At 41.9% G+C, this 26,394-nt stretch overlaps 1 protein-coding gene across 2 annotated transcripts in view; it reads right to left on the bottom strand.

Moving 5' to 3' along the window:
* Nucleotides 1–7,908: 7,908 nt before the first annotated feature.
* camkmt (calmodulin-lysine N-methyltransferase) overlaps nucleotides 7,909–26,394 on the bottom strand; it is a 95,035-nt gene continuing 76,549 nt past the window's right edge. For both annotated transcript variants that reach the window (XM_076075792.1, XM_076075791.1), the window contains 3 exons: nucleotides 20,458–20,521; nucleotides 18,502–18,633; nucleotides 7,909–11,430 (listed from right to left, as the gene is read on the bottom strand). In XM_076075792.1, coding sequence (XP_075931907.1) covers nucleotides 11,332–11,430; nucleotides 18,502–18,633; nucleotides 20,458–20,521 — 295 coding nt within the window. In that variant the 3' untranslated portion in view covers nucleotides 7,909–11,331. The remainder of the gene's footprint in view (nucleotides 11,431–18,501; nucleotides 18,634–20,457; nucleotides 20,522–26,394) is intronic.

The following is a 26,394-nucleotide window of genomic DNA, read 5'->3' as shown; positions in this document are numbered from 1 at the left end:
GGTTGTTTCCTTTCAAGGCAACTGTAATTATTATTTCACACGACACGACTTTCTCGCGTGTGTTTTACGCGACAAAACTTAGTTTGGAAACCTCATCTGGGATTCCAGATGAAGGGACTTGTAGTGTGTGACCACTTGTCGCCAGTCAGTGATGGAGTGTGAAAGACATCAATGTCTTCAAGACTCATGATTACAAGACAGCAAGTGGCGTCGTGTGAACAGTACAGCAGTCTCACGACTTTGAACGTTGTTTATGTGGACTTGGCTTTAAGTGCTCAGCTTTTGCCTCCACAGCTCGTTTGAATCAGGGCACAAACTACAGACTGATGGCTCACTGGTCCTGCGTGGCTGAGATCCAGGTGAGACCGGGTTTAGCATTCAGCGAGGAGATGCGCAGGTAAGCACAGATATGATACGATACAGACGAGTAAATGGAGCAAAGATGATGAGAAACACAAAAAAAAAAACTAAATATATACACATGCAGGGTTAACAATAAGCTGGCTCTTCTGAATCATGCCAATATTCTGGGGGGATTCCAATAATGTCAGCACATACTTAGCTCAATCCATTGGAGCCAATAAGAAAAAGAGAGCTCAAGGCTAGTAGACTCTTGACAGATGACAGTCTGCCAGGGCCAAAGGCTAGACTCAAGCTGGAGCAGAGGATTCTCCTTCTGCAGGATAAACACAGGCCATAACACTGAAGCTCAGAGTCTAAAGTCATTGGCTGGAGAAGTGGCTGCACTTATGGCGAGTCAGAGGCAAACACACACAGATACACACAAACTCGAGACTAGACACAAGGGAATTTATAAGAAAACTAGGAAATAGGCCACCTTCCCTCTTCTCATTACTTAAAGCTCAACATTCAGCATTTCAGACACACACACACACACACACACACAGACACACATTCCCTCAATCACTCACACGAGGTTGTGGTTATGGCTTAGGGAACACTTCAGCTCTATTCAATCAAACAGAGTACCAGGACTGAATCAGCTAAAGGTTAATTGCGCCGACGTCCTTGTGCACATATGGACGGGAAATGTGTGTGTGTGTGTGTGTATTCGTGCAAGTGTGTGTTTGTAAGGATGAGTGTATCTGTTGAAACCCTGACCCAACCGCCGTATTGAAGCAAAATGCCTTTTTGTCGCACAAGGATTAGTGTGAAAAAAAATCTATGTACATTTCCCCCTAAGGAGGCAGACAAGTGGCTACTGGAGTATTTACCTCCCCCAAACAGAAAAGCCAGAAAATTGTTTGGAACAGGTGCATGCCACCCTGTAAGCTGACATAGAAGAAGGCTGTGAGAAAACATGTGCTATGTTCAATACTTTTAAAATGAAATTCTGTTTTTTGATGACTTTTGATTAATCGAATTTCAGGTTTGATGGTATTTCTTTTTTCAAACCCTTCAAGAACATTGTACTTTACAGCAAATAGACAAAACTGCACTTTGAAAATGCCTACAGTCTATTACAGGGATCCTATAGGCCTTAAAATATGTTTCTAGATAAATCTGAAGGGTCACAATATGATTCATGGGAGAGAGAGAGCTCTAAATGTTCTCTTTTTCTATTTGAATAGTGGTCAGTTTGTCCCGTTTAAGGCTTTAAAAATCATAGTAAATTAAACACTTTGAGAAGGGAAATCACTTTTGTTGTCCAGCTTACAGCTCATAAACATATTCAACTTGAGATACTAGGCCAGCACTGGTCTGTGGTGAGGTTCTAGTGAGATCTTTTAGAAGATATTCTCTATTTGCAATGCAATCACTGCCAGAGTTTATTTTTCCACTCGTGAAGTAAGTGATCATAAAAAAACCTGAGCCTTTCAAAAGTATGCTTGTCAGACTACACTTACCGATGCTAAAAAATAGGACGTTTTTTTGAAATACCTAACTGATTTCATCACTGGATGGGGCAAAAGTGTAGCAGTAATTCAAATCCAGGATATGCACTTAAACCCGGGACTTGTAACAATGGTTATATTTGCGTGTGGTTGAATTGGACCTTGGTTTCAAAGCTGTGTTTTGCTGTGCTGGTCTGGGGGGGCCTAAGAGTTACTGGCAGAGGGCCGGGCTGCGGCCTCGTTGACCTTCAAAGCAGACACGAGGGCCCTCTCCATCCCGCCAGCACCACTTGTGGCAGGAAGAGAGGGTTGTTGACTGGCCCCTAATGGCCCCCTGGCCCACGGGAACATGGGTCGGCAGGTTAGTGCTGTTACCCTGGCGACCACAGACACATAGGCCAACGAGAAGGGGGGGCAGGAGAGAGGAGGAGGAGTAAACACACATGGAAGGATTGAATCACAACCAGGTGAGGAGGTAGACAGACAGGTAATATGGTAAAGATGTACCGTGTAACTATTTGAAGCTGGTGTCATTCATTCAAAAGTATCTAACAAGTAAATGGCTCCATGTACTCTGTGTTGTACTAGAGTAAATCCTAAAATGCTCTCCAATTATGATGCCAATAAACAAATGTTAACTTTAAAGTTGTTAAAGGACCAATGTGCTGTTTTATTACCACACAAATTGCAGGTATACTCACATGTATGGACGTTTAAATGTAAAATGTCACGAGCATGTGCTGTGGGTGATTGTAACATACTGCATAGCCGGACATGATGTTAAGTGACTGTAGTTGGTTAGCAAACTGGTGATACTATAGACAAAGGTGAATATAACCTACAGTATATGGAGGTACGGAGGTCATGTTGAGTGTGTGGGTGCAGGTAAAGAGGCTGGTGACAGGTCAAGGGATATAATTAAGTTTCTCATGAATCAGGCGTTGCTAATTAGTGGCTGTTAGATTATCCCGGAACCAGTTATACAGTAATGGAAGTAAATGAAGTTTATATCAAGTTTAACCTGAGCTGATGTAATGTTGATACAAAGCCAGATTGTGCTGTTCTAATAGTATTTGCTCTTAACTTGGGTGAGGACAGGATTCAACGATGCTTTAAAGGTGCACAAGGTCAGAGAATGGTGTGAAAAGTTTTCTTATGTAACTAGTAACTATCTGTAAGACTAGTGGAACTAGATAAGTAGGGATGACAGCAGGACTATGGAGCGGGCTATTAAGACGAGACTGCCTATCGAGCCAGAGGGACCAGCCACTGCAGTTTAACCTGAGTAGATTCAGGTTAAGCTGCTGAGTATCTGCTCTTTGCTTATGGAGTTAAAGGCAGCTTAAAGGTAAGTTAGGTCAGGGCTAGGTCAAACATAAATAATCAAGCGGGCCGATTCTGCATTAAATACATTTCTATTTTCATTTGCAAATAACCTTGAAAGATATGCATTTTATTTTTCTCATTGAAAATATTATTTGAATATTAACCAAGAGTGTATTTAACATTATTTTAGATCAAATATGCATCTATAAAAATACATAATCATATAAAAGGAAATCCATGTTTGAACAATACAGCTGGCTGCTTGATTGGTTGCTGATTTAGCTAAATGGCTGTTTTACTCATTAAATGTAAAGACTTGGTGGCTCGTTAACAAACCAGCTGTTTCACAGACTGGTAGATGGCCTCACTGATTAACTGACTGACAAAGTCACAGGCAGACAATAGCACAGAAAGGAGCCGCTTGAATGGGGTGAGGCAGGTGTTAATTCAGCGCGGCTCTTACGGTGGCTAATGTCGGCCCTCTTGCTATTAAAAGTAGAGTAAACACGGCCACAAGAGACTGCCAACATTGATAGGAAGGACTCTCAACCACGTGTCATTTTATATGTCTCGCAGGCTGCTTCCTTCTTTCTCTCTGTGTGCGTGTCTCCCTCTTCCACCTAGCCTGACCAAATCAGCGAGGAGTTGAGTGCTTTCGTCAACAGCACAGCCCCCTTAATTAGCAGCCCGTTGCTATAAGCGCATGTGTAAGCATCACTGTACTGTGTGAATGTGCATGTGTGTGTATGTATACCATATATGTCCACCCTCCAGACTGACCTCAGCATGCTCCAGTCAGTCAGGTAATAAGTCAGTAAGTGAACATAGCCTCCAGCATATCCAGATGGAGAGGTTTAATGGGTATTAGACGAGGGGGGGAGGGGGGGGTGGACAGGTAAATGGGGATAACTACAAGCAGCCAGCAAAGCCTCCAAAAGAACAGATGGGAGTCAATGCACATTTGAGTTTGTATATGTATGTCTGTCAAACGTGTCTAGAAATGAAAAAAGATACAGAATGATAAACACGATAAAACCCCAAAGTTTCCCACATTGTATGGACAGTATCCCATTCCACTCAGCTCCAGGTGATTACATTAATACCACTAAATTCCACCTCCACATATTTCTCAATTCCTTCTCCTGTAATGGAAAACATTATTGTCGTCAAGGCCAGCATCAGGTGTGTGTGTGTGTGAGAGAGGTGGGGGTAGCTCCCACTCTGCCATGTCAACTCATACTCGATTGCTTTCTAAGTAAAAATAAAAAAGGAAAAATTGCTCTCAGGGACTTTGCTGCATTCCACTTCATGAGCACAAACAAACGGACCAAAAAGCCATTCTGGAGGGAGGAGTGGGAGGAGGTGGGGCTGCGGGTCGGTGGGGGTGGGGGCAAGCTGAAAAAGCCCCTTAAAAAACAGAGGGAGATAAAGAGGAGGGGGGCAGGAAGGAAAGCACACAGAGCTGAAAAACCCAAGTGACTCCACTACCGATAATGAGCGGATCATTTAAAAAGCCCTCCTCAAATTGCCTTGAGGAGGAGGAGAGAAAGGAAGAGGCTTGAAAGGTTTTGAGAGATTTTGGGTGATGGACGAAGTGGTGACAGGGAGGGGTTACAAAATAGAGCAGGGGACTTGTAAACATGTTGGGCTGTGAGCTGCACTCGCACGTACAGTATATACACTGGAACATGGGTCATTTCCATCTGTTGCTGTAAGTGTGCAGGTCAACCAGTCAGAGGTGAAGCTGATCACCTGGCCCCATCTGGCACACACTGTCTGTATCTCATTGAATGTGAGAACAAATGTATACCTGAATGTGCTATCCGCACAGTTTTTGGGAAATGTAATGAATAATAATTGAAGAGCTTTTTAATACCGTCATCTTTGCTTCAGCCTTAAATTCAAAAAGCATAAACATGTTCTTCTTGGTCAAATTGCAGGTCATGGCCATACGAGGCAGCCACCTAGTGTAGTCTGAACTATTTTACATAACAAAACTACAAAGCAACAGAGTGAAAATTGTGTTGCGTACTGAAATGAAAATAAATGAAATAAAATACAAAGGCTGAAAAATCCATTTGGCGCAGATCAAATCAAACCTCTTTATTTGACCTTGTACGTCAAAAACAAAAATTAAGACGTGTTAAAGAATTTTTGGAGAGCTGCAGGAATTGTGGCACCAAAAATATCAGTCATTCAAATAGATGTCAGTCAAAGAGAAGGCAGAGACTGTGTTGGTATACGGTGTGTGTGTGTGTGTGTGTGTGTGTGTGTGTGTGTGTGTGTGTGTGTGCCATGTTGCGGTGGAAACCAGCCCACGGCCCTGGGGATGCCAGATAGCTAGCGGCAGAGTATCAACAAAGCACAACATGACACAATATGGCCGGACTGCAGCTGAGCTCATGGTGAGTGTGGTGAAGACGATTTGTGTATTTGTCAAAGTGTGTGTTTGTATGCCAGGGCTGTTTGAATGCATCGGCCTGTGTGTGTGTGTGTGTGTGTGTGCGCGTGTGTGCGTGTTGGGCATCGCTGATCTGTGCCGTGTGCAGGTAAGATGGACGGAGGATGTTGTGTTATTGTGGGTGGTGTGTGTGTGTGTGTGTGTGTGTTTGTGTAGGTGTATGGAGTAAGGGGGTCACCATGTTGGTTGCCAGCTGCCTTGTTTGAATTAAGATGAATTCACGTTTCACTGTTTTTGTACCCACACATTTTTACACATATAATTAACAGTCACCATGGGAAGCGTAATGTACTTCATCTTACGGCTGTATTTTCATATTAACAATGGATCAAATGACTATATGTAATGTGAAAGGGGTCGCTCATGGTGACAAGTCCCCCTCAGCTGTGTTAAGCTTTTATTTGTCTTTAAGCTAATTTTTCTGGTTTTAGGGGCCACAACTTTACCGTTTTGGTTCACTAACGCACCTGTTTTCAGCAACAAAGCTCTCATAAACCCACTGTACGCTACCTGCCCAGCAACAAACAGGAGACAGACAAAGATAGCGACTCGCTGGTGAACAAAGTGGAGCATTTATCTGCAAAACAGCCAGATATTTCCCTCAGGAGTTGTCAGAGACCAAAAACAGAGCTAAAAGGAGAGTGAATATTGGACTTACGTTGGTCACAAGATAAGAAACGATAAGATAAGAATTCATTTAAAATGAATGCTAAACCTGCTACTGTCCCCTAGATGTAACTAACTAACTAACTGTTATTCTTAAATGTTTAACATATCAGCCTTATAACACTGTCATTGTTGTGTTTACAACTTATTCTGTTGGCCTAAAAGAGAATTATTGTACATTTAAGGAGACATTAGTGAAAGTGCAAGCAACTTTCATAGCAAACATGGAATTTTGTGTTTTTTTTGATTATGGAATCAAACTGCAAAAAGGAAACAAGCATTTACAGATAAGTGAACCGTAGTGGAAGTTTGCAGGGGAGACTACGGTGAGTTTTTTCTGCCAAATAAATCACTCACTGAACACTGATTTGCATGGAGGATGCTAAATCAAATGTTCAAACCACTTCCATGTTAACAACAATTTTGTCGACTTTCATCAGCCTTCCAGTCTTTACTCTCTTTTCCCTTACTCCCTCTGTCCCCTTCTTCCTCCTCCCTGTACTCGCCTTTCTCCCCCTCTCCTCTCCATCTTGACACAGTGCACTGAGCCTAATCGTGGATAATTGGGTGGGAGGGGCAGTGGGCTGGCCTTGCCTTTGTGTGCAAAGGGCAAGTGGTCAAGTTAATGGGGCCCTTGTGTCGAGCCTGGAGCACTCTGTCTCTCTCTTTTTCTCTGTTCGATCACTCACTCCGCCAGTCAATCTCAGTCTCTCAGTCAGCTTCTCTTTTCTTTCACGGATGAAGCTTTTTTTCCCCGCTGTTTCGATCTACTTTCGCCTCATTTCCAGCGGTCTCACTTCGCCTTTCCTTCCAGCCAGTCAGTGTGTCTTGTCCAATTTCTTTTCTCTCCTCCTCCTCCTCTGCCCTCGTCTTTTTCAGCCTCTCTCTTTCTCTTCTTTCTCTGTTTGCAGATTTTTCTATCTCTTCTCACTGTCTCTCCAGCAGAGTGTTGGGGAGGAGAGAACAGACCTCTTTAAAATATCAAAAGACAAATCAGGAGGCCTCGCTGGTCCCTCCCTTTTGCCAACTCTCCCTCCCTCCTTCTGACTGATAAACAGAAGAGTGAGTCTGCAGGATTAGCTGCTGTGTACTGCCTTCCCTCCCTCCTTTATCCCTCTCTCTTTTCTTCCTGTGGAGGGGTACACTGTTGACTGGGCTTGATATATGTGTGTGTGTGTGTGCGTGTGAGTGTGTGTTACCTTGTCTGGCATCAGCTTAGCCTGCAGGAGGCCATTGTGTTTGAAACACAGGCCACAGCCGATCTGGGCCCCAGAGGAAACTTTATTACATCTGTGAACATTTAACACTGGATTGTTAATAATGAAACACACGTTTTACACAATTAGCTTTGTCAACCAGCTCCACATGATAAGCATTTATTATATGAATCATTACAGAAGACCTGTAGACATCTGCAAGGTGACAGAGAATACATCATTTCTGTAATTGTGATACTGAAATTATTAAATATTTATTTGTAATAGTAAAATATTTTTTATAAATCAAATAATATTGTAGGTTATAGCTGATCTGTTAAATTGTCCATTTTCAAATGGACAACTTAAAAAGAAAGAAAAAGTCCAGAGCCCCAAATTTCTTGAAGAAAAAGTATTTATTTTTATTCATTCACAAAAAATTGCCCACCACAGCAAAGTATAACATTCATGACCCATTAATTACAGTGAAGCAGAGAGGATTTGATATACTGAACAGAAAAACTCACTCTATGAGGCCATGTCCACACTAAGGTGGATGAATTGTAATATTTCATGGAAGTAAATACAGTCCGTGTTTCTTTTGTCAAACCCAAAAAATAATATAAACCACACAATAATTGTACATTCATATTTTTGAAAGTGCTACAAAGTGAAATACAACAATAGCAGCTTCAACTTTATTCACACTGGGGAATTTTCTTGTAATTCTGTTTTTGGTGGCCTGAAAAAAAGGATCAGTGTGGATAGAAGTAACTTTAAATTGATCTGGATTAGTGTGGACATGGCCTTCAAAGGACCAACAATTCTAAGAATTCTGTTTGATAATCCAAATAATAGCCTAGCTGAGACATCCCACGATACAATGACATAAATCTGTTGGAATAGAGCATTCCTGCATGATATTTGCCCAAGGTAATTCTCAGCTGCAGCGCATAACCTCCTCTGAATAACACCGACTATCAGTGGCTCCTTGACTGTCTGTTGTCTGATGTCACAGTGAGAAGTGTCCTAGCACACAGCACTAATAGCGAGACCACAAGTGACGACATCACTGTCTAAAAAAACGTGATAATCGCAGCAGATCGTCGGTGCACCGGGTGAAAGATTTTGCCACAAATAGAGGCAGTGATGCTGCAAGGAGCAGCAATAGCGCTGATAACAGTGGTAAACAGGGGCGCTCAATGCCGCAGTGTTGCAAAATGACATCACTGCTAGTGGTGGTGACGTCGCACTAGACAGTGATGAGGTCACTGTACACATTCACAGTTGGGATGGTATACATGTGTTAGCCCGCAGATATCAAAGGCATACAGCAAACAGCATTACAGATACAAATGTAATTAAACACACTTCTAAACATTTGCAATGGGGATGTTTTTGCAATGCAATTTAAGTCCTCAAAGCATTGAGACCACTGATAAAACTAGCTTCATTTACTTTTCTGAGTAGTTACACACAGGGAACACCTCTCGTTGGTGAAGGTGGATTGTTTTTTCAACAAGAGGGATGCAAAACAACAGCCAATGGGAGATACTGCATAGCTTCTTGGCTGCTGTATAAAACAATGGATCACAGTGAAATGTGGAAACACTTTACTAGTGATAGGTACAACTTTAGGCTCGAGTGGCCCACTGACACTTGGCGTTTCTTTAATACCACAAGAAACAGAAAACAGCTGAATGCATGGAAAAAGACCTGAGTAGAACCATTGATTGTGCCGATAGAAAAAATGCCAACAGAAAATGGAGAAGCAATTGGTCTGAAATGTGTGAAAGGTTTTTGCTCTTGAGGCTATGAGGAGCATGTGCAACTTTCAACAACTATGCTTGCACAGTCTATCAACATGAAATCATATTCTAACCATGTCCACTGGATGTGTCGCGTTACTGTTTTTCAAATGATTTCAAATGCCGTTTTGCAGACACTTTCTGTGTTTTTCATGCATACTGAAAACAAACCTGCAGCTCATTTATGAACAGATCCGTACCTTCTGAATCGTGTATATCAGCAGAAATAAAACCGCAGCTTTACTTCTCCTGCTTCAAAGAATCAATCGGAGAAGCGACATAAACAAACAAGACGATACAGTTTGGCTGTATATACTTAAAGACTGAATCAATTACAAATGAACGCACCATTAAATATTAATATTGGCTTTGCATACATTCAAAAGTGAATGTAGCCCTTCATAGACCCGTAAAGCATGAACGTTGATAATGGAGTCACAGAGCCAGTGGACATTGGCACACCAGCTAGACTGGCAGCAGATTGTCTGCACCAAGTGGACAGTAGGGGTAAGAGACCACTGATATGTCTGTATTACACAAAACAAGGAAAAGAAAAAGGTGCAAAGAAATCCTGCTCTGTACAGCAAATCATACATCTTTTAATCTGTTCCACAGTATTGGGGTCAGTAGTCAATCAATGTTAGTCGGAGTCATTACGACTTATGTGCATGTATTCTCTCTCTCTCTCACTGTCTCTCTTCAGACGCACTCACACTTCCTGAAGGTGGGTTCAGATTAAGAGCGTTTAGCAGCTGCCATAGATTATGATTGTGATGTTAGATTCAGTTAGCCAGACCTACTTCTGTGTCCGAATATGTTTGATATCGGAGTCATTACAGCAGACACAATGGGGCTTGATATGTATGTGACACAATCGTTTAGGACTTTCATCAGTGGCACTTTAAAACAATTTAACTAACTCCCACTAAAGCAGGAGTTTGAGTTGATTTACAATGTGACATAGTGTGGACTACTTGAATCCGTGGCGATGTTGCAGCGTACTATGCTAACTGTAGCTCCAGGGCAGCAACAATTGCTCCTTAGTCTGAACGTGCCTTAATATGTTAATGTACTATTGTAAGAAATGCACAAAAGACGTGCTTAATGCTGACCTATGACTGGGATGAATGAGTTGTATTAGATGAAAATTAAAGCGGGGGAAGAAGGGAACAAAGAGGAATAAAGGAAACACAAAGGAAACCGTGAGCTGCTCCACAGTCTGTGATGGTTAATGAATTAGAGCTGGCCTCCATGCTGGGGCCAGAAACACAGTAGCACAGGTTAATACTGACAGGTTAAAGAGGGCAATCTGACACTTACAGTAGGACTGATAGAGGAAATGTCCATGTAACTGACTAAACAACTGACTGGCTTGTTGGCTGGAATGGTGACTGGATTACTGGCTAATTAATTACCATAATAGGTAATTGAATAGACTGGTTACTTGACTGGCCGGCCATATGACTGTTTGGCAATGTGGTTGTTGGATTGGTACTTTCCTGGATGGCTGATTAAATGCAGGGATGAGGCAAACTGATTTAAGGGCTGACTGCCTGAGTGACTGTTGTGGAGACGGACAGTAGTTATTTGGCAAATGGCAGATGGTTAAAACTAACTAGGCTGGAATGCATCCGCCTCTCCTTTTTCTTCCCCCTTAGCCACAGTCAACGTATCCCCACTGCTTTGGACATGAGCTTTTTTTCTTCAACACTTCAAACTGCAAAACATGTACGCTCAAATATTTTTCAACGCCATGCATCATCTGATAAAGATCCTCCCAGTGGCCACTGTACCTATGTGAAAAATGCCTCAAATGTGACCACAATTTGTGTTGCTCCCTGTGACTTAACACTTGATATTGGGACCAACGAAACCCTGTTAACTGGTACTGCTCTTTCAGTTTCTTCCTCCTTACTCTGATCTCTTGTGGTTCACATTGGTGACATGACTCTGTAGCATCGTTCCAGCTCAAATATCAAAAAATATATGGAGTGGTAATGTGCAGAGCTTGTTTGGGTTTACTGAGTGTGGCTGACAGGTTGAGGTCCTTTGGTCAAGGTGATGAGGAGAGGATAGTGGATGTTCTCATCGTAGGCGTCTTTTCCCTCTGTCAGCATCTGAGAAACACACAACATGAAAAGCATTAACTAGGCCGATAAAATCTACAGAAAATATGTATCCAAAATTTCGGTTTGGTAAAATATTTTTCTCTAATTTCATTAATACTTATAATATTTCAGGGTGTCCTGGTTGCCTGTGGATTGAAGACGCTGACCATGTATCACAACATCGGCGGTTTGAGTCCTTAGTTGCGTGTAACTGTAACCCCTCAACGCCTGCCATCTTTACGCTGTCATGCTATGGAAATTAAGGCAAAAATGCCCCCAAAGCTACAAATGTATTACTTTTATTATAATCTAATCTTCTTGTTCTCTTCTGTGAATATTTAATTTGAAAACCCTGTCAAGAAAATCATACTTGCAACCTGACAGGTCAGGTCAAGATCATTAGAAATAACAAGCTCAGAAGCGGACAATATTGAAAAGGATGTGCCGCACATCAGCTGAAAAAAAAACATAAGCGGAAACTAATGACAGAAAATAAACAACTCTGACCATTGAAATGAAATATTACCACTGCATTAATTAACTAATTGTTCCAGCTCAAGTGTGCAAACTCCTGCACACACAAACACTCTTACACACACCCGCACGCACACACACACACACACACAAACACACACACACACACAGAGCTTTGTGGGATCCCCGTGTGCCCTTTTAAGCAGACTTTGCAGTGTGGGCATGAACCTGCTAATTAGCTCGCCCAGCGTCTGGCCAAATGATCAGAGACTTATGAAAGTGAGTTTAGTGGGTCTGCTCATGTGAGAGTGTGTGATTGTCTGTGTGTACGTGTGTGGTGAGACCAGGATAGGGCAGAACTGTGTGAAATGGAAACAGAAACTCAAACTGACCCCGAATTCATTCCCGTCAGCAGCATGTAAGTAATATGCAAGTGACAGTCCAACCAACTCAAACCTACTTACATTAACTCAAATACTGACTTTGTGCTCTTTTCCCCAAAAAAATATGAAAATCAAGTCGCAGGGGCTCTTGTTTTATTGCATTTCTTCATCAAAATATGCAGATCCGCTAATACTCTTCTACACTTCTACTCCTCAATGAAAGAGACTGTATAGTTTGTTTTAGCTCAGATAGACCTCAGTGAAACTCAAATCCCTGGAGGTCTCTCGCTTTATTCAGCTTTATTAAGACACACATAATACGTTTAAAAGACAGCTACAAACACAGTTATAAATGCCTGTGATCTGCAGTGTAGTGTGTGTCTGTGCAGGTAGCATGTAGCGATGGAGAAGTTCAAGAGGGGAACAGGGCTATGGACTTTGGGTGGTTGTTAGGAAGTGTTCAGGCTGACATTAGCACTGCATGATTAAACGCAATCCCCTATTCATTTCAATGAGACCACTGCATTCACACAGCAGGGGCGCCAACGCAGACAACGGCATCAAAAAAGTTAAGTCAAGTCTCATTTACAGAGCACATTTGAAAAGAACAGGTGTTGACCGAAGTGATTTAAAGGGTATCTAAAACATTTAAATGATAAATTGTATTGAAATAATGAATACAAAAATAAATAGATAAATAACAGTAACACACAAAACTGAAAACAATTTCCTCATCCCACAAAAAAAGTTAAGGCTCGCTCAACTTTTGCCCGCAACACATTCCAGGTGGATCACTTGTTAACATTACTTAATTATGCATCTATTATCTATTATCCATACACATACACCTGTATATGATGGAAGTATAAAGGTGTAACATTAGAGAAAGTGGTGGTCCTGAACACTTCTTATGAAAATAATCCACAATGTCACAACACTAGGCTTGTGTGATTTAAGTTACTACCTCACTCACATGTCTCATCACTCTTTTCCCCACCCTGTCCTCACAGTGAGAGATCTTCACCTCTACACCGTCTCTCCCCATTCCGCCTTTTTCAAATTTCTCCCCTTTTCTGCTGAATATGAACAAACTGCTCTGCCTTACCCCTCTCTCCCTGCCTCCCCCCCCCCCCAGTACCCTTCATGTGCGTTATCTTCCTACGGCCATCCCTCCAGGCACCGGCCGGTGGTTGAACCTCTGACCCCCAGAGAGAGAAAGAGAGATCGAGGGAGGCAGGGAGAGGGAGAGCAGACGGCCCAGGGGTGGTTGGGCGTGGAGGGGCAGCTGCCTGCCCCCCTGTGCTAAGCCCGCTATGGGGACCACAGCCAGCATTCACATTCAAATTCTACCAGGCGGAAGGAGCAAGGAAGCGATAGATGGAGGGTTAGAGCGGGAGGGAGGGGGCCTTAACACGGTGAGGGCTAAGAGCTTGCAGAGGTGAAAAGTTTAACAAGCAAAGCTGTTCCTCCTGATCGCAGGCTGCCTAATCAGCTTCATGGGTGGCTGGCTAAATCGGCTCTCAACGCGACCCCCCACCCCACCAACCCAACAATCTTTTCTCTTCTTTTTTTTTTTTTCCCTTTCCAAGGTGCAAGTCATTTATTGTATTGCCACTTTCGCCCCAGCTTCTGTCTCCCTCTCTCGTGCTCTCATTTTGCCTCTCTATTTCTCTGCCCACTTCGTTTTTTCCATTTATTCTTGCCCTGCTTGTATAGACCGGAGAGAAAGTGAACAAGGTGGAAACAGAGAGAGGAGGGGGGCTTTGAGACAAGGGAGGGATGGATGAACCGGATGTCTGGGGTCTCTCTCGGCAGGATTATAGGAAACAGAGAATGAGGGATTGGGTGGATGGAGAGACGAGTAGAAGAAGGGATAGAAGGACAGGCTTGAATAAATAGAGAAGTGGGTCGTGATGTAGGAAATGGGAAGATAGAGGGGAGCAGAGGGAGGGAGAGTGAAGAAGGGTGAAGGAAGATATAGGGGGGAGGGAGGAAGGGGGTGGCCAGGCAGCTGAGGGGGAAGAGAGGAAAAGAATGAAAGAGGGAAACAGAACGAAAGAGGCAGGGAAATGAGTGTGAGTGCATGGACACAGTGGGGATACTATTTATGCATGTGAGAGAGACGGGGGATGTACACATGTGCACACACACTCTAATGCGTGTGTGTGTGTTTGAGAGAAATTAAAATTCATGACTCTCTCTTCACAACCATTTGAGTAACAAGATTAAGATGGCGGGTTAGAAAATAGCGCTGGCATTATCAGGCTGCTTGCAGTCCCTCCAGCTGCTTGCCTCTCTATTCCACAACAGTGGGGATAAGAGGATAACGCGCTAGCCCTGTCTGCCCGTCCCAGCACACGCCTTACACACACACACACACACACACACACACACACACTACCGCTACACATCGGGCCTGCCTGCCTGCTGTCTGTAGTCCCTCGAGTGTGTTTGTGTCAGAGGGTGAAAGTGTGTGTATGTTTGGAGAGTAGCGAGCTGGGGGTCTGGAGATGGTTTGTAAAAAGAAATGCTAAAAACACTCCCAGCTCACACAAACCCGTACAAAGCAAACATTAAGATAGGCAGCATATTCCAAACAAAATCAAATCTGACTTGTGTCAAATCTAGCACAGGAACGAGGAATGCAGGGATATGCACAGCTACTGCGGCCACGTTTGTTTAACGGCGTCTGTGCCAGATGGAGGAGCTTGTGAGTAACAGTGGAAGCATGAAAGGAAGTAAACTCGGACTCATTTAGAAACTCAGTTACAGGAGATTGTTGCGCGACGGTGTGAATATTTAGATTAGTTTGGATTTTGATTGGAGTGAAGCTTGCTTAATTATCACCTTGTTAAAGCACATGTACTCTAACAGTAGAACACAGTTGAATTCTTAAACATTAATTTGATTACTTTACATTATTTTGTGTATACATTTGCCATATAATGATAAACTGACCACAGAAAACTGTCGGTATTGATATCTTGATAATAATTTCAACCATATCAGCTACACAAATATTTGAATTACACTGTGCGGTGGCCTACCGATCTGTTCAATGTTTAACTACAATTGGACTTAAAAATAAAAGATGTGCACGTTCATCTCATTTTTGATAATTTTCTCATAAACATAACAAATTAGACTGATCAAATGAGCACATCAATGGAAAACTTTACTACATAATGTATAACTTTTATTCCAACACTATCGGATTAAACGCAGTGACAATGACTAAAAGTTAATTTAGTGTAATATTAAGCCAGTGTTTTCTTATGAATTAGATATATTTTCACAGATAAAATTGTCAGTATTAAAAAAGTAACATGTAGACTTTTCAGTTCCATCTTTCTCCTCAGAATTACTACACCTGCTCTTGGTGGAGACGTCTTTGATTTTTTTTAAGCCATAGTGAAAGAAAATCCATAGTGTGTGTGTTCCACTGCCGGTTCTGATATGCATTTGTCTTGTGTTCTGGTCCACCAACTGAAAGTAAATATAGCCGAAGAAAGCTAATCTGTAGTGCAAATGAGTAGCAGCTGCTAATTCGGCTGTATGTGTGTGTGTGTGTGTGTGTGCACATTGGTAGTGTATGTTTCACTGTGATATCATCATGCGGTGTGTGTTTGTGTGTAATGTCTAGCCAATATGCTGTCTGAGTGATGTCTGGTCTGTGTGGGATTGTGATATAGCTTGTTTCTTAGCTGTGTGGCTGTGTGTGTGTGTGTGTGTGTGTGTGTGTGTGTGTGTGTGTGGAATGGTCAGTCAGGCACATACAAGCACACACAGAAAGCCACATAGGGCTTGTTCAGAGTGTTCATCAGAAGATAAGCAGAGGAGACTTAATCACCTTCAGATGTGAGGGGGGCACTTCAACTTGTCCTCATATCCACACGCAGCACCTGACCCCACTGTGTGTGTGTGTGTGTGTGTATGTGCATGTGTGTGTGTGTGTACTGTTTGCGTCAAGCAGATGGAAGTGTGCATTTCACGTGCGAGTCTAATGGTGTGACATTCCCCTTGCATGTCGAAGAATAGAAAGAAAGACCAGCATCATTTTCATAGTTTTGTTTGATTTTTATATCCCACAATAATTTTAGTCTGAATTTCACTGTTCACATTCTGTTGTTAACTCTCATCACTAAAACAGGTCTGAGTGGCAATTTTCCCAAGCGGTTGAGGTGCTGAACCATTAGAATTATTCGATGGCTGTATTCTGTGGCCTTGAGGCGCAATCAATTCTCTCCGCAGCTTTTTCAAAGAAAGTTGTGTTTCTTTTAAATTTACGGCAAAGGCAGCATCCACTTTAATCCTACCGGAGCCACTTCTTTCTTTCCGTCCCTCTTACCTTCTTTTTTCTCTCTCTTCTCCTTTTCTTCCTCCTTTCGGAGTCAGTTTTTATTTATTTCCAAGAATCTTGTGTCCTTTTACTGATACAACATATTGTGCTGTTCCCACTTCACCTGAGGCCAAAACCACCAACTATAACAAATAACATCTGAAGCCATTTCTCTTAAATTGAATGTACTTTACAAGTGTTCATCCATTTATGTTTGCTCAAAATCATTTGTGTTTTTCTGTCTCTCTAAACGAAACAGAAAATTTTAACTTTTAACTTGTCCTCAATTAATCAGGGTTATTTTTAAATTAAAAAATACAAATCAGCAACAAAACATATTCATATAATACTTCATTTATTACATTTACTGGCAAAAATTCCTGGAAATGTCCTGCGTCCCACCTGGTCTTAGGTTTTTGCTACTAAAAGACTGATTTAGATGTAGGGAACGATGGTGGCTTTGGTTAATTACTGAATGCGTAATTGAATCTCGTGTTTCAAGTCATGGTTGATTTTTTTTTTAAATATTTAACTAAAACCACTTTCTTTCCCTGACCTAAACTGAATGCTGGCCTAAAAATAACCAACAAAATGTTATTTGTTTATTTTCTATGAGGGGATATTGCAGAGAAAACAATTGGCATACGCTGTAGTATATTTACAATAAACAGTTTCGTTGTTATGTTAAAACAAATGTAACCTGGTTGGCATTATGTTTCCAACTAAATGTGTTTGCTAATTTAAATTAGTTGTATATTAACATCTTAACTTTTTAAGGGACAGGATTTGCACAAACTGGTGACAGACAATGCAAAATGTCATGCAGGGTGGTGTCGACTGTGACTTGACCTCAGCCTGCTTTAAACCTGTAAATGTGTGCTCACCCTAAACGTGTTTGAAAGGGTCCAGAGTCCCTTAGATATAAAATGTGTGAGGGATTGTGATGTTAAATCTAGTGGAGGGCTAATAGAGAAGGAGAGGAGTGAGATTCTTCGATGCTGAGGCTCAAGCCACTTTAACAGCCACTTTAATGGCCAGTCTGTCCAATTGTCCCACCAGTGTAGGTGAGCGTGTGTGCACCAATTTAGTCCACTCCTTGCTGTCCTGTTCTTCTGTAGCTGTGTATGTAATGGAGTTAACAGCTGGACTCCACTTCTTTAAACACTGCCTACTTGTGTGCTTTCTGTCACTTCTCTTTGTCACTGTCCTTCTCTCTCCTTGCCTTTCCCTCTCCGTCTTCCTCTCTGTGCCAAGTTAAGGCCGCTTGTTTTAGCTCCGGTGTGTCTCACAAAGTGTCTCTACACCTATGACGGCACCTACCTGTCACCCTAAGCGGCCACACCTTCAATTATGCCTAACTTGAAGGGTTAATGATTGACACAGGTGAGTTATGTAAAGAAGAAGCCAATAAGAGGGTTCATCTGTGTCAAATTAACCACCATGAATAATTACATTTCAGCACAGAATGAGGACTGTGAATTCCATGTTGTTCCTTGTTCCCTGGAATTATTTTGCGGACTTGGAAACCATCCTTCAATTTACACCAAACATTTTCTTCCAACTGCTGCCTTTTGTTAAAACATGAGGCAAGAAGACACTCTGGTGCGAGGCTGAAGTTCTCACAGAAACTGTTATTTGGCTGATAGTCAATACAGCAAAACAGTTGCACAGATCATGCACGCTGCTGTTGTTTTATCATACTGTAGTTACAGTCACAAATATTTATATGACTCATTCTATGAGCACCTTGCCTGCAGACTTTGATAGCATCAGTTTTGATTATGTCTCTTTTAACAAAACAACTTTTTTTTGTACGGGATGCAGAGTGCTTTGGAGTCAAGCTGACTGTCTGAGTGTCTTTCTGTTCTTGTGCTAGCTTCTTACCTTTAAGTGAACATCCCAGACCTGAGCATCATACTGCTGGTGTTGAGAGGCACAGAGTCCGGCCTGCTGGGCCAGTTGACAAAACAGTCTCAGAGTTTCACCTCGCAGTGGAGCAAACACCAACGCCATGCCCTGGATAGGAAATGAAAGGAGGCTGAGTACTTTTAGAGTGTTGTTTAGCTTTACAAAACCAACAAGGCTCTACTAACCCAACCAACCTGTGAACACACATGTGTCGTCTGACTTGTCTTCTCATGCGACGTGTACAAGTGTTTATGTCTGTGTGTGCGTGAGAACGACAGAGGGACGGTTTATGTGCACATTCATCACAGACGTCCCGCAAACACTAAGAGGATTACCAACAGGTTCAAAGTTTCTTTGAAATCCTTCAGCTTTCAGTTGTTTTTCATGTTGCTCATGTTATTATTGTTTTTAATAAATGAACCAAAGAGGCATGGTCATGCAAACACACGCGTACAGCAAGCAGGATCACGATGATTTTTCATCTGTATAACCCCCCCCCCCCAAAAACACATAGCAAAAGCAAACAAACAACTCCTCCCAGCGCTAATCAGCTGATTAAGGGGATCCAGCCCACCGGATGGACCACCTTTGTCAGAAACAACAAATTAGTGCCATTAGATAGAAGAATTAATTGCTTTGTTAATTGCTTAATCAGCTTAGCAAATTATTAAATATTTGGCAAAGCTGGTTGTGGCAGCGGCAGTCTGATGGCCGACACTCAAATCATATTAGCCCCTGAATTATCTCCACTGGATTAAAGAGAGAGAGACATGAAGAGAGACTTAACACACAGATGTACAACAATGGCCAGATGTCACGTCTGTCATTCGACAACAGCGGCTCCTGCATTCAACTGCAACCGAGACACATATTCGCGTTGTAGGTTTTACTGTGGGTGTCACTGTGTGAAATGTCAGCTGAGGAAACGCGTGTCACTGCTGGCAACAACCCGAACGTAATATTAATCATATAATCCTTTTGTCTTTCGAGTTCCCTCTGCTGCTTGTAGAAAATGTAATAAATACTGGATTTTAAAGTCAGTTAACCTTTTTTTTCTAAACACTAAAACCAAGTGGACAGTTTCACTTTCATGTGCCCGGGTTTTATCATCTGTCGCTGAGTTTCTAATGAAAACAGGTCTGTGAATTGATTCGAGACACAGTGTTTAGGAAATAACTGGTTGCTGTTCAATTTTGATTGTAGTTTGTAATTTGGGTGAACTGACACTTCAATGACTTGGTGCTGTTCTGCAAACCACATTATAACCAGCATGTTAACAAACAACAAGAGAATCAATGTTGAGATTCTAAATGAAGAGACATGTATCCTCCTCCATTTCTCTCAGCCTCATCTCTCCTCACTGTCCATATTCTCACCTTTCCCATTCCTCTCCCTCCTCCTTTCCTCCCATCTTTCCCATCAGTCTCTCCCCTCTCTCACCCCTTCCTGTGTCCTCTCCTCCTCCTCCTCCTCCTTCTCCATATCTCCTTCCCTCCAGTCCTGTATTCACCTCTTTTTCATAAACAGATATTCTGGCCTCTGTACTTAAAACGCACCCCTCCTCCCTCAGATGAATCGAAACCTCAACCCGATCTCTTCCAGCCTTTTGCTTTCTTTTCCCCCATTTGCTTTGGCTGTCACAGCGTGGGGTCTTATCGTGAGGCCAAAAGGGAGAAGTTGCCTCAGATTTATGATTAAGGGAAAGCCGGAGCGAGAGAGACGGAGATCAGAGCGATGCATTCAAGTTGCTCATATTAAGCATTAAAGCATTACATGATATTAATCCTGTCAGACTATTAATGTGTACAGGGTTTTGGGCAAGGCCTAATTATGATTAAGAGGAGTGGGGTGGTGGTTTAGAGGAAGGGGATAAGCAGATAAACATATATATTAGACACACAGAGGCAAACACACATATACACACACACTTACGTTGGGTCGCAGTAATCTCCTTATAGCATCAACCAGGCTGGCTCTGTACTGGTCGAGAAACAAACTGGGGGGGAGAGGGAGAGGCAGGTTAGAATGCATTCCTATGATAGCAGCTCCAGATAAAGCAGCAGGCTATTTATTTTCTTTTGTTCACAAATAAATCCACCAACAGGAAGAAGGGGGAAAACAATTTGCATGAGTAAGATGCTCTTCCTTTTTGTTTACGTTTGAGTTTCCATGTGTATTCACCTCAGTCTGCGTCGAGGCATTGAGAGGAATGCAGAACATCAGAAAATCCAACGTGCACAGATACCATCGGCAACAGTAAACACAAACGTGTGTGCGCGCAGACATACACACGATTATGGGGCACTTCAAAGTAGCGCAAAAGCACCTTGAATTTGTGGAATTAATACCTGGAGTGTGCACTCTGAAGTTAATAAGAAGATATAAGTACAAAAACAACAAACAAAGGAAAAATAAATCAGAAATGAAGGAATAATTAACTGGCTCTATTGTACATTAAACATAAGCGTACTGTAACATGCACGTGTCTGTGGGAAAGACTGTGTAAATGGGAATTAGAGCATTTGTGCTTGCATGTTTTCACAACATATGCAACTTCACAAACAAAATGATTAGCACCAAAGACCAATTTTAGGCCTACGAACATTTCTGAGAATATCAGTGGGCAAAAGAGAAATGTGAGTTATATACTGACAAAGAAATGGTTACATGGTCACTCATGTGTTGGGGAGGTCATGACAATCAGCTCCTTGTAACTTGTTCAAACCCTGATATAAACAGTGTAACACTAATTAAGTGACAAAAGCGTTTACTTCTTTATCCGTACATAATCAACTTTTTGAAAACAAGTTGATTTTACATAATGGGGAGTTTTAGATGGGATGGAGATAATACAACACACACACACACACACACACACACACACACACACACACACACACACACACACACACACACACACACACACACACACACACACACACACACACACACACACACACACACACAGGCCCACATCAACTCCAATCATTCTAAACAAAGTAACACCTGTCTCTATTTCCACAAAGACACATTTCAATCCATTATGCAAGTAAGTAGAGCGGTGTGTGTGTGTGTGTGTGTTTGTGTGTGTGTTTGTGTGTACCTATTATCACAGATGAGAGTGGAGTAATTTGACTAAAATGGAACAATACAGTGCAGATTTGACATAATCCGGCACATCCGTCCAACTGGCCAGCGGAGTGACAATCTGGACGTAACTTTCCAATCACAGCCTCTGACCTGTCCTCGTGCAAAATCCTCTGATCCCAGAGGAATGAGAGGTGCACGTCAGAGAACCCGCTCTCTGCATCTCTGCCTACATCTACACAAAAGAAAGGATTTACCATCACAAGCTCTCACCGAAACCAGGATGTGTGTCCGTCTGTGGGAAGTTTGTTATTCTTCTAAGGTTAGACAGAGGTGCAAAAGTTTATTTGACTTGAAAGGTGAGAGGTTTGTGTTTGGTTTATTTTGCCACCGATATGAGTTCACGGGAAAAGCGAGTGGTGAGGAAAAATAGGAAGTGAGCTACGTTGGGTGGAGGCAACAGCTGAAATACACACACACACACACACACACACACACACTGAGGGCAGGGGAAGGACATCATGTCATTAAAAGGGCAAAAGAAAAAAAGAGCCAGAGTCATTGCTGATGGAAAGTTCTACAGCTACTGACACTACAACATTGTGACAAATCAAGCCACAAATGTTGCATAAAGTAATCATAACAACAAATACTCATTAGTGTAACTCATGTAGTGCCAGTCATTCAGAAAAAAGACAAAGTTTAAGATTATTATTACAGGGCCAACAATTCGTAATTTCCACAAAAACTGGGGAAATAAATGTTATGGAATACAAACAACATGGTACGAATACCCTAAGAATTTGTAAAATGCATCCAGAAGGCAAGACAATGAAGAGCGGAATCTGAACAATGATTTAAGATTTAAAGGGAAAGAACACCACCACTGCTATAAAGCTGGCAGTACTGATCATATAGTGTATCTGCCCATCTTATATCGCTGTTCGTTAATTATTATCTCTGCCTGGAGAATTCATGTGAAAGCCCATGGCTTCAGTGAGTGAGTGAGCGTGAAACTCTGTGTCTGTCCAAGGATAATCTCGCATTGTGCTGCAGCAAACTGCATAGTATTTTGGGTGCCCAGATACGGCTGCATGCCCAAGGACCTCTTTTGGTTGCGGTGACTCACACTTCCCAAAACATCTTTTATTGCCAGATTAATTCCAGTGACAACAAAGCTGAATGCACCTCCGGACCCCAGTTACTTCTCTCACTTTAAACACATAGTACAATGTAATGAAAAGTGATATTCTGGTGGGACTTTGCCACTCAGAGGAATGTCTCTTAGTCTATTACACTGTAGGCTGGGAGTCACAGTTAAATAATGCCAGTGTAATAATCTCAAATTGAGTGGAGTCTCCCTTTAAAGTCGTCTCTGATGCCCCCCCGACTGTCAGAGACCTATTGTCTCACGCTGACCCCCCCGGCCCAGAACAGCCCTGCGAACTCCAGTCAAAATTGACTGGAGGTCAAAGGTAACAAAACGGGCGTGTGTGTGTGTGTGTGTGTGTGAGGGCGTTGCTGCTATATTAGTCTGCTTACACACGTATGTGAACATGCAGGATGTCGTCAAGGCTGCAAGGGTGAGCCCATGAAAACACATGACATCATCTATTCAGCATTATCTTTTCCAAGTGGAAATGAAGGGTTAATATGCAAGTTTTTTATTTTGTATGCATTACTAGGATTTTAAAATGTATTTCCGAACAATTTATTTGAGGTTTTGCGACACTCGCATACTTATATCATATATTAGTTCATTTTAGGACTTAGGTGTCTGTTTTATATCCAAAATGATCCAAACTAAAACATGCAAGGCGGTATTTTGTCAAAATCAGCTCTGAATTTTTATATCAAACTTCCTCCTGAATGTCAACATTTTAAATGACAACCTTGCCGCTATTAGTCAGTAAGTAATAGCCCTTTCAGTATGATTTCAGTTTTCTGTGAATTTTGTTTATTTTTTAAATTTTATATTATTTAATCCCAGTCCATCCGGGAAACTCTTACTACATGTAACGTCATGAGGGAAAACAAGAATAAGCCACTTAAGATTGGAGAAGAAACCTTGTGACCGTGTAAACTAAAATAAACAAAACAACACACACAAACAATGCAGTGTGTTAACCTATATCCTCTTAAAAACTCAGTTAATACCAAAACTATCATGCAGCACAACGCTGGTTTCCCTCTTTCATCCTATTAAGCTACAAAAGGATGTTTGTGTGGAGCTGAAAGTCAATCTTGGAAAGCGACTTACACTTTTCTTGGCTAAGAGACTTAGTGTGCCTCTAAGAATAACTTTGGACACCTCTTGTTTTTTGTTCAGATTTGCAAAACAGAAAAAAGAAGAAATGCAATAAATCATGTATCAACCAAAATTACAATAATTTAAATTACTTAATGCAATAATTTGTTTGACAGTACAATATTGACTTAACTTGTATCAGCAATGTGATATTGACTTACAGAATCTAATGAAGCATTAACCTTGACTTAAGATCTTCCAGAATTGACATATTCTGATCAATAATGCAGATGAAAGTAATGAATGGCGAAAGCCCAAAAGAGGGCGAGGATGTTTTTGGACAGTAAATTAAACATAAACAATGTTTCTTGATCATGACCTGCAAGCCCCGAGCAGCAGCCGCTTTATTTATTGCGTCATCGTCACCACATATGCTATTGTGCTAAGTCATCACATGGAGATTTCAGCAGTGATGTGTTTGTATGTAGAGTACCAGTAATCTTCCATCCAGTTAACTGACAGTCAGCTCTTAAGGGAACCACAAAAAAAGGTGTCCATCAAAAGTGCACGTGTGGATTTATGCAAATGACATAGATACAGTGCAAAAAATTGATGAAATGCACACATGCACAAACTAACACACACATAAACAGAGCTTTATCTCAGAGCCCACACATGGACAGCTTTTGGAGAAAGCAGACATGCCAACATCCCAGCCAAGGATCCTCTGCCACACACATGCCCACTGCAGGAATCCCTCTCTGCCTGAATCTCTCTCTCACACACACACACACACACACACACACACACACACACACACACACACACACACACACACACACACACACACACACACACACACACACACACACACACACACACACACACACACACACACACACACACACACACGCGCGAGGAGGAACACAACACTCACTACTGTTTGTCTTTCTCTCTGTAAATTACTTACATTTTGACTCCTCAATTTACTAGTTAAAAACTCTTAAAAATCTACCCCTTCTGCTCTCATTTAACATTCTAGTCAAGGAATATGCCAATATTGTTTGTTTCAAAGGTTTCGCTGCTGGACACAAGAATTCCCCTAAATGTCCATTCTCAGGGTATGTCCACTGGAGCTTTCAAGTTCCCAGAACACAAATTAAAGAATTCTGGATCACGATTGGCTCTAAAGTAGATGTAATGTCACAAAATCTACGTTCTTACATAAAAGTGTACAACTAAGATGGAAACGTGTCTCCTTCAGCAGATGAATATGACAACAGACCTCTGGTGTCAAACTGTGCACAGAGAAGGTCAAACTTCAAAGTGAAATAACAACAAACTTTACTGTTTTTGAATTTGTTTGATTTCTCTATTAGCCTCTCATTCTCACGTCTTTTCACAATCTTCTTTCAAGCATCCTTCACAGCTCTGCTGCGTATTCCACGACTCCTTTTGTAGGTTCATGTGTTTTAATCTCTACTTGCAAAGGTAAAGGAAGAGAGCAAGAAGAACAAGAAATGTATTTCAACAGTAAAATGTAATATTTACAGAAAGTGGGTGACTTTCTGTACCACTCAAGACTTAACAGTTCTTTTGAATAATACTCTTCAAGGATATTCAAAGAAGTTAGCACGTAATGGACCTCTGATACACAATGTTCCACCAAACTCTTCTCCTTTCCTTGCCCCCCTCTTCTCTTCTGCCCCCCTCGCTTCTCAGCGGTAGTTCCGCTGCTACCGGAGGGAGCTATAATTAATCGGAGTGGAAGCTGCGTTGTTGACCTTTTCGCAGGTGATCATCACCACGATGCGCCCAGTAATCGGTCAGCCATCACTCTTCAACCATCGCCACTGCAATTATCACACTGTCACTCACTCACATACACGCGCAGAAAGGATGGCACCACAGAGAAAAAAACATCTTGCAGAACACCCACTGCACAGACAGACCCGTGACGCATGCATCTGCTGAGAAGAACCTGCAATATCAAAAATTCACATGCAATTTACTCTGTTCTCACACTGCCTGCTTCTGTCTATCGCACACACATGTGCATACACACTAGTCCGCTGTAAAGTATCCTCTATTAGCTGCCGGCTCTCTCTCTCTCTCTGGGTGCTGTACCTGACTATTACCTGTAATGACCGTGACATTACAATAATGATAACGGCGTTTGCTAATGCTGCACTTAGCACACATGCACACACTTGTGCAGATAGATACACAAGCTACATTTCTTCAGTGTTTGTGAAGATGGAAAATAGTGAAGTACTTTCACTTCAACCAACAGCATGTCCATCTACTCATTGTGTGTGTGTGTGTGTGTGTGTGTGTGTGTGTGTGTGTGTGTGTTTGAATGTGCATATGTGTATGTCAGTGTGCAGGCGTGGTGGTAAACGGATGTAAATGCTATGAGCATCTCATCTATCCCTGGTACCTCACCACTTTTTGAACTGCCTCAGTGAGCTCCACCAGGTAGGGTAAGGTTCCTCAAAGTGTTGCTTTCAGTGTCCGACAATATCAGGAAAGGT

The sequence above is a fragment of the Anarhichas minor genome, unplaced genomic scaffold (assembly GCF_050575085.1).
Source record: "Anarhichas minor isolate MPS153535 unplaced genomic scaffold, ASM5057508v1 ptg000054l, whole genome shotgun sequence".
NCBI lineage: Eukaryota > Metazoa > Chordata > Actinopteri > Perciformes > Anarhichadidae > Anarhichas > Anarhichas minor.
The sequence above is the reverse complement of the archived record's forward strand: the minus strand, read 5'-3'. Positions and strand labels throughout refer to the sequence as shown.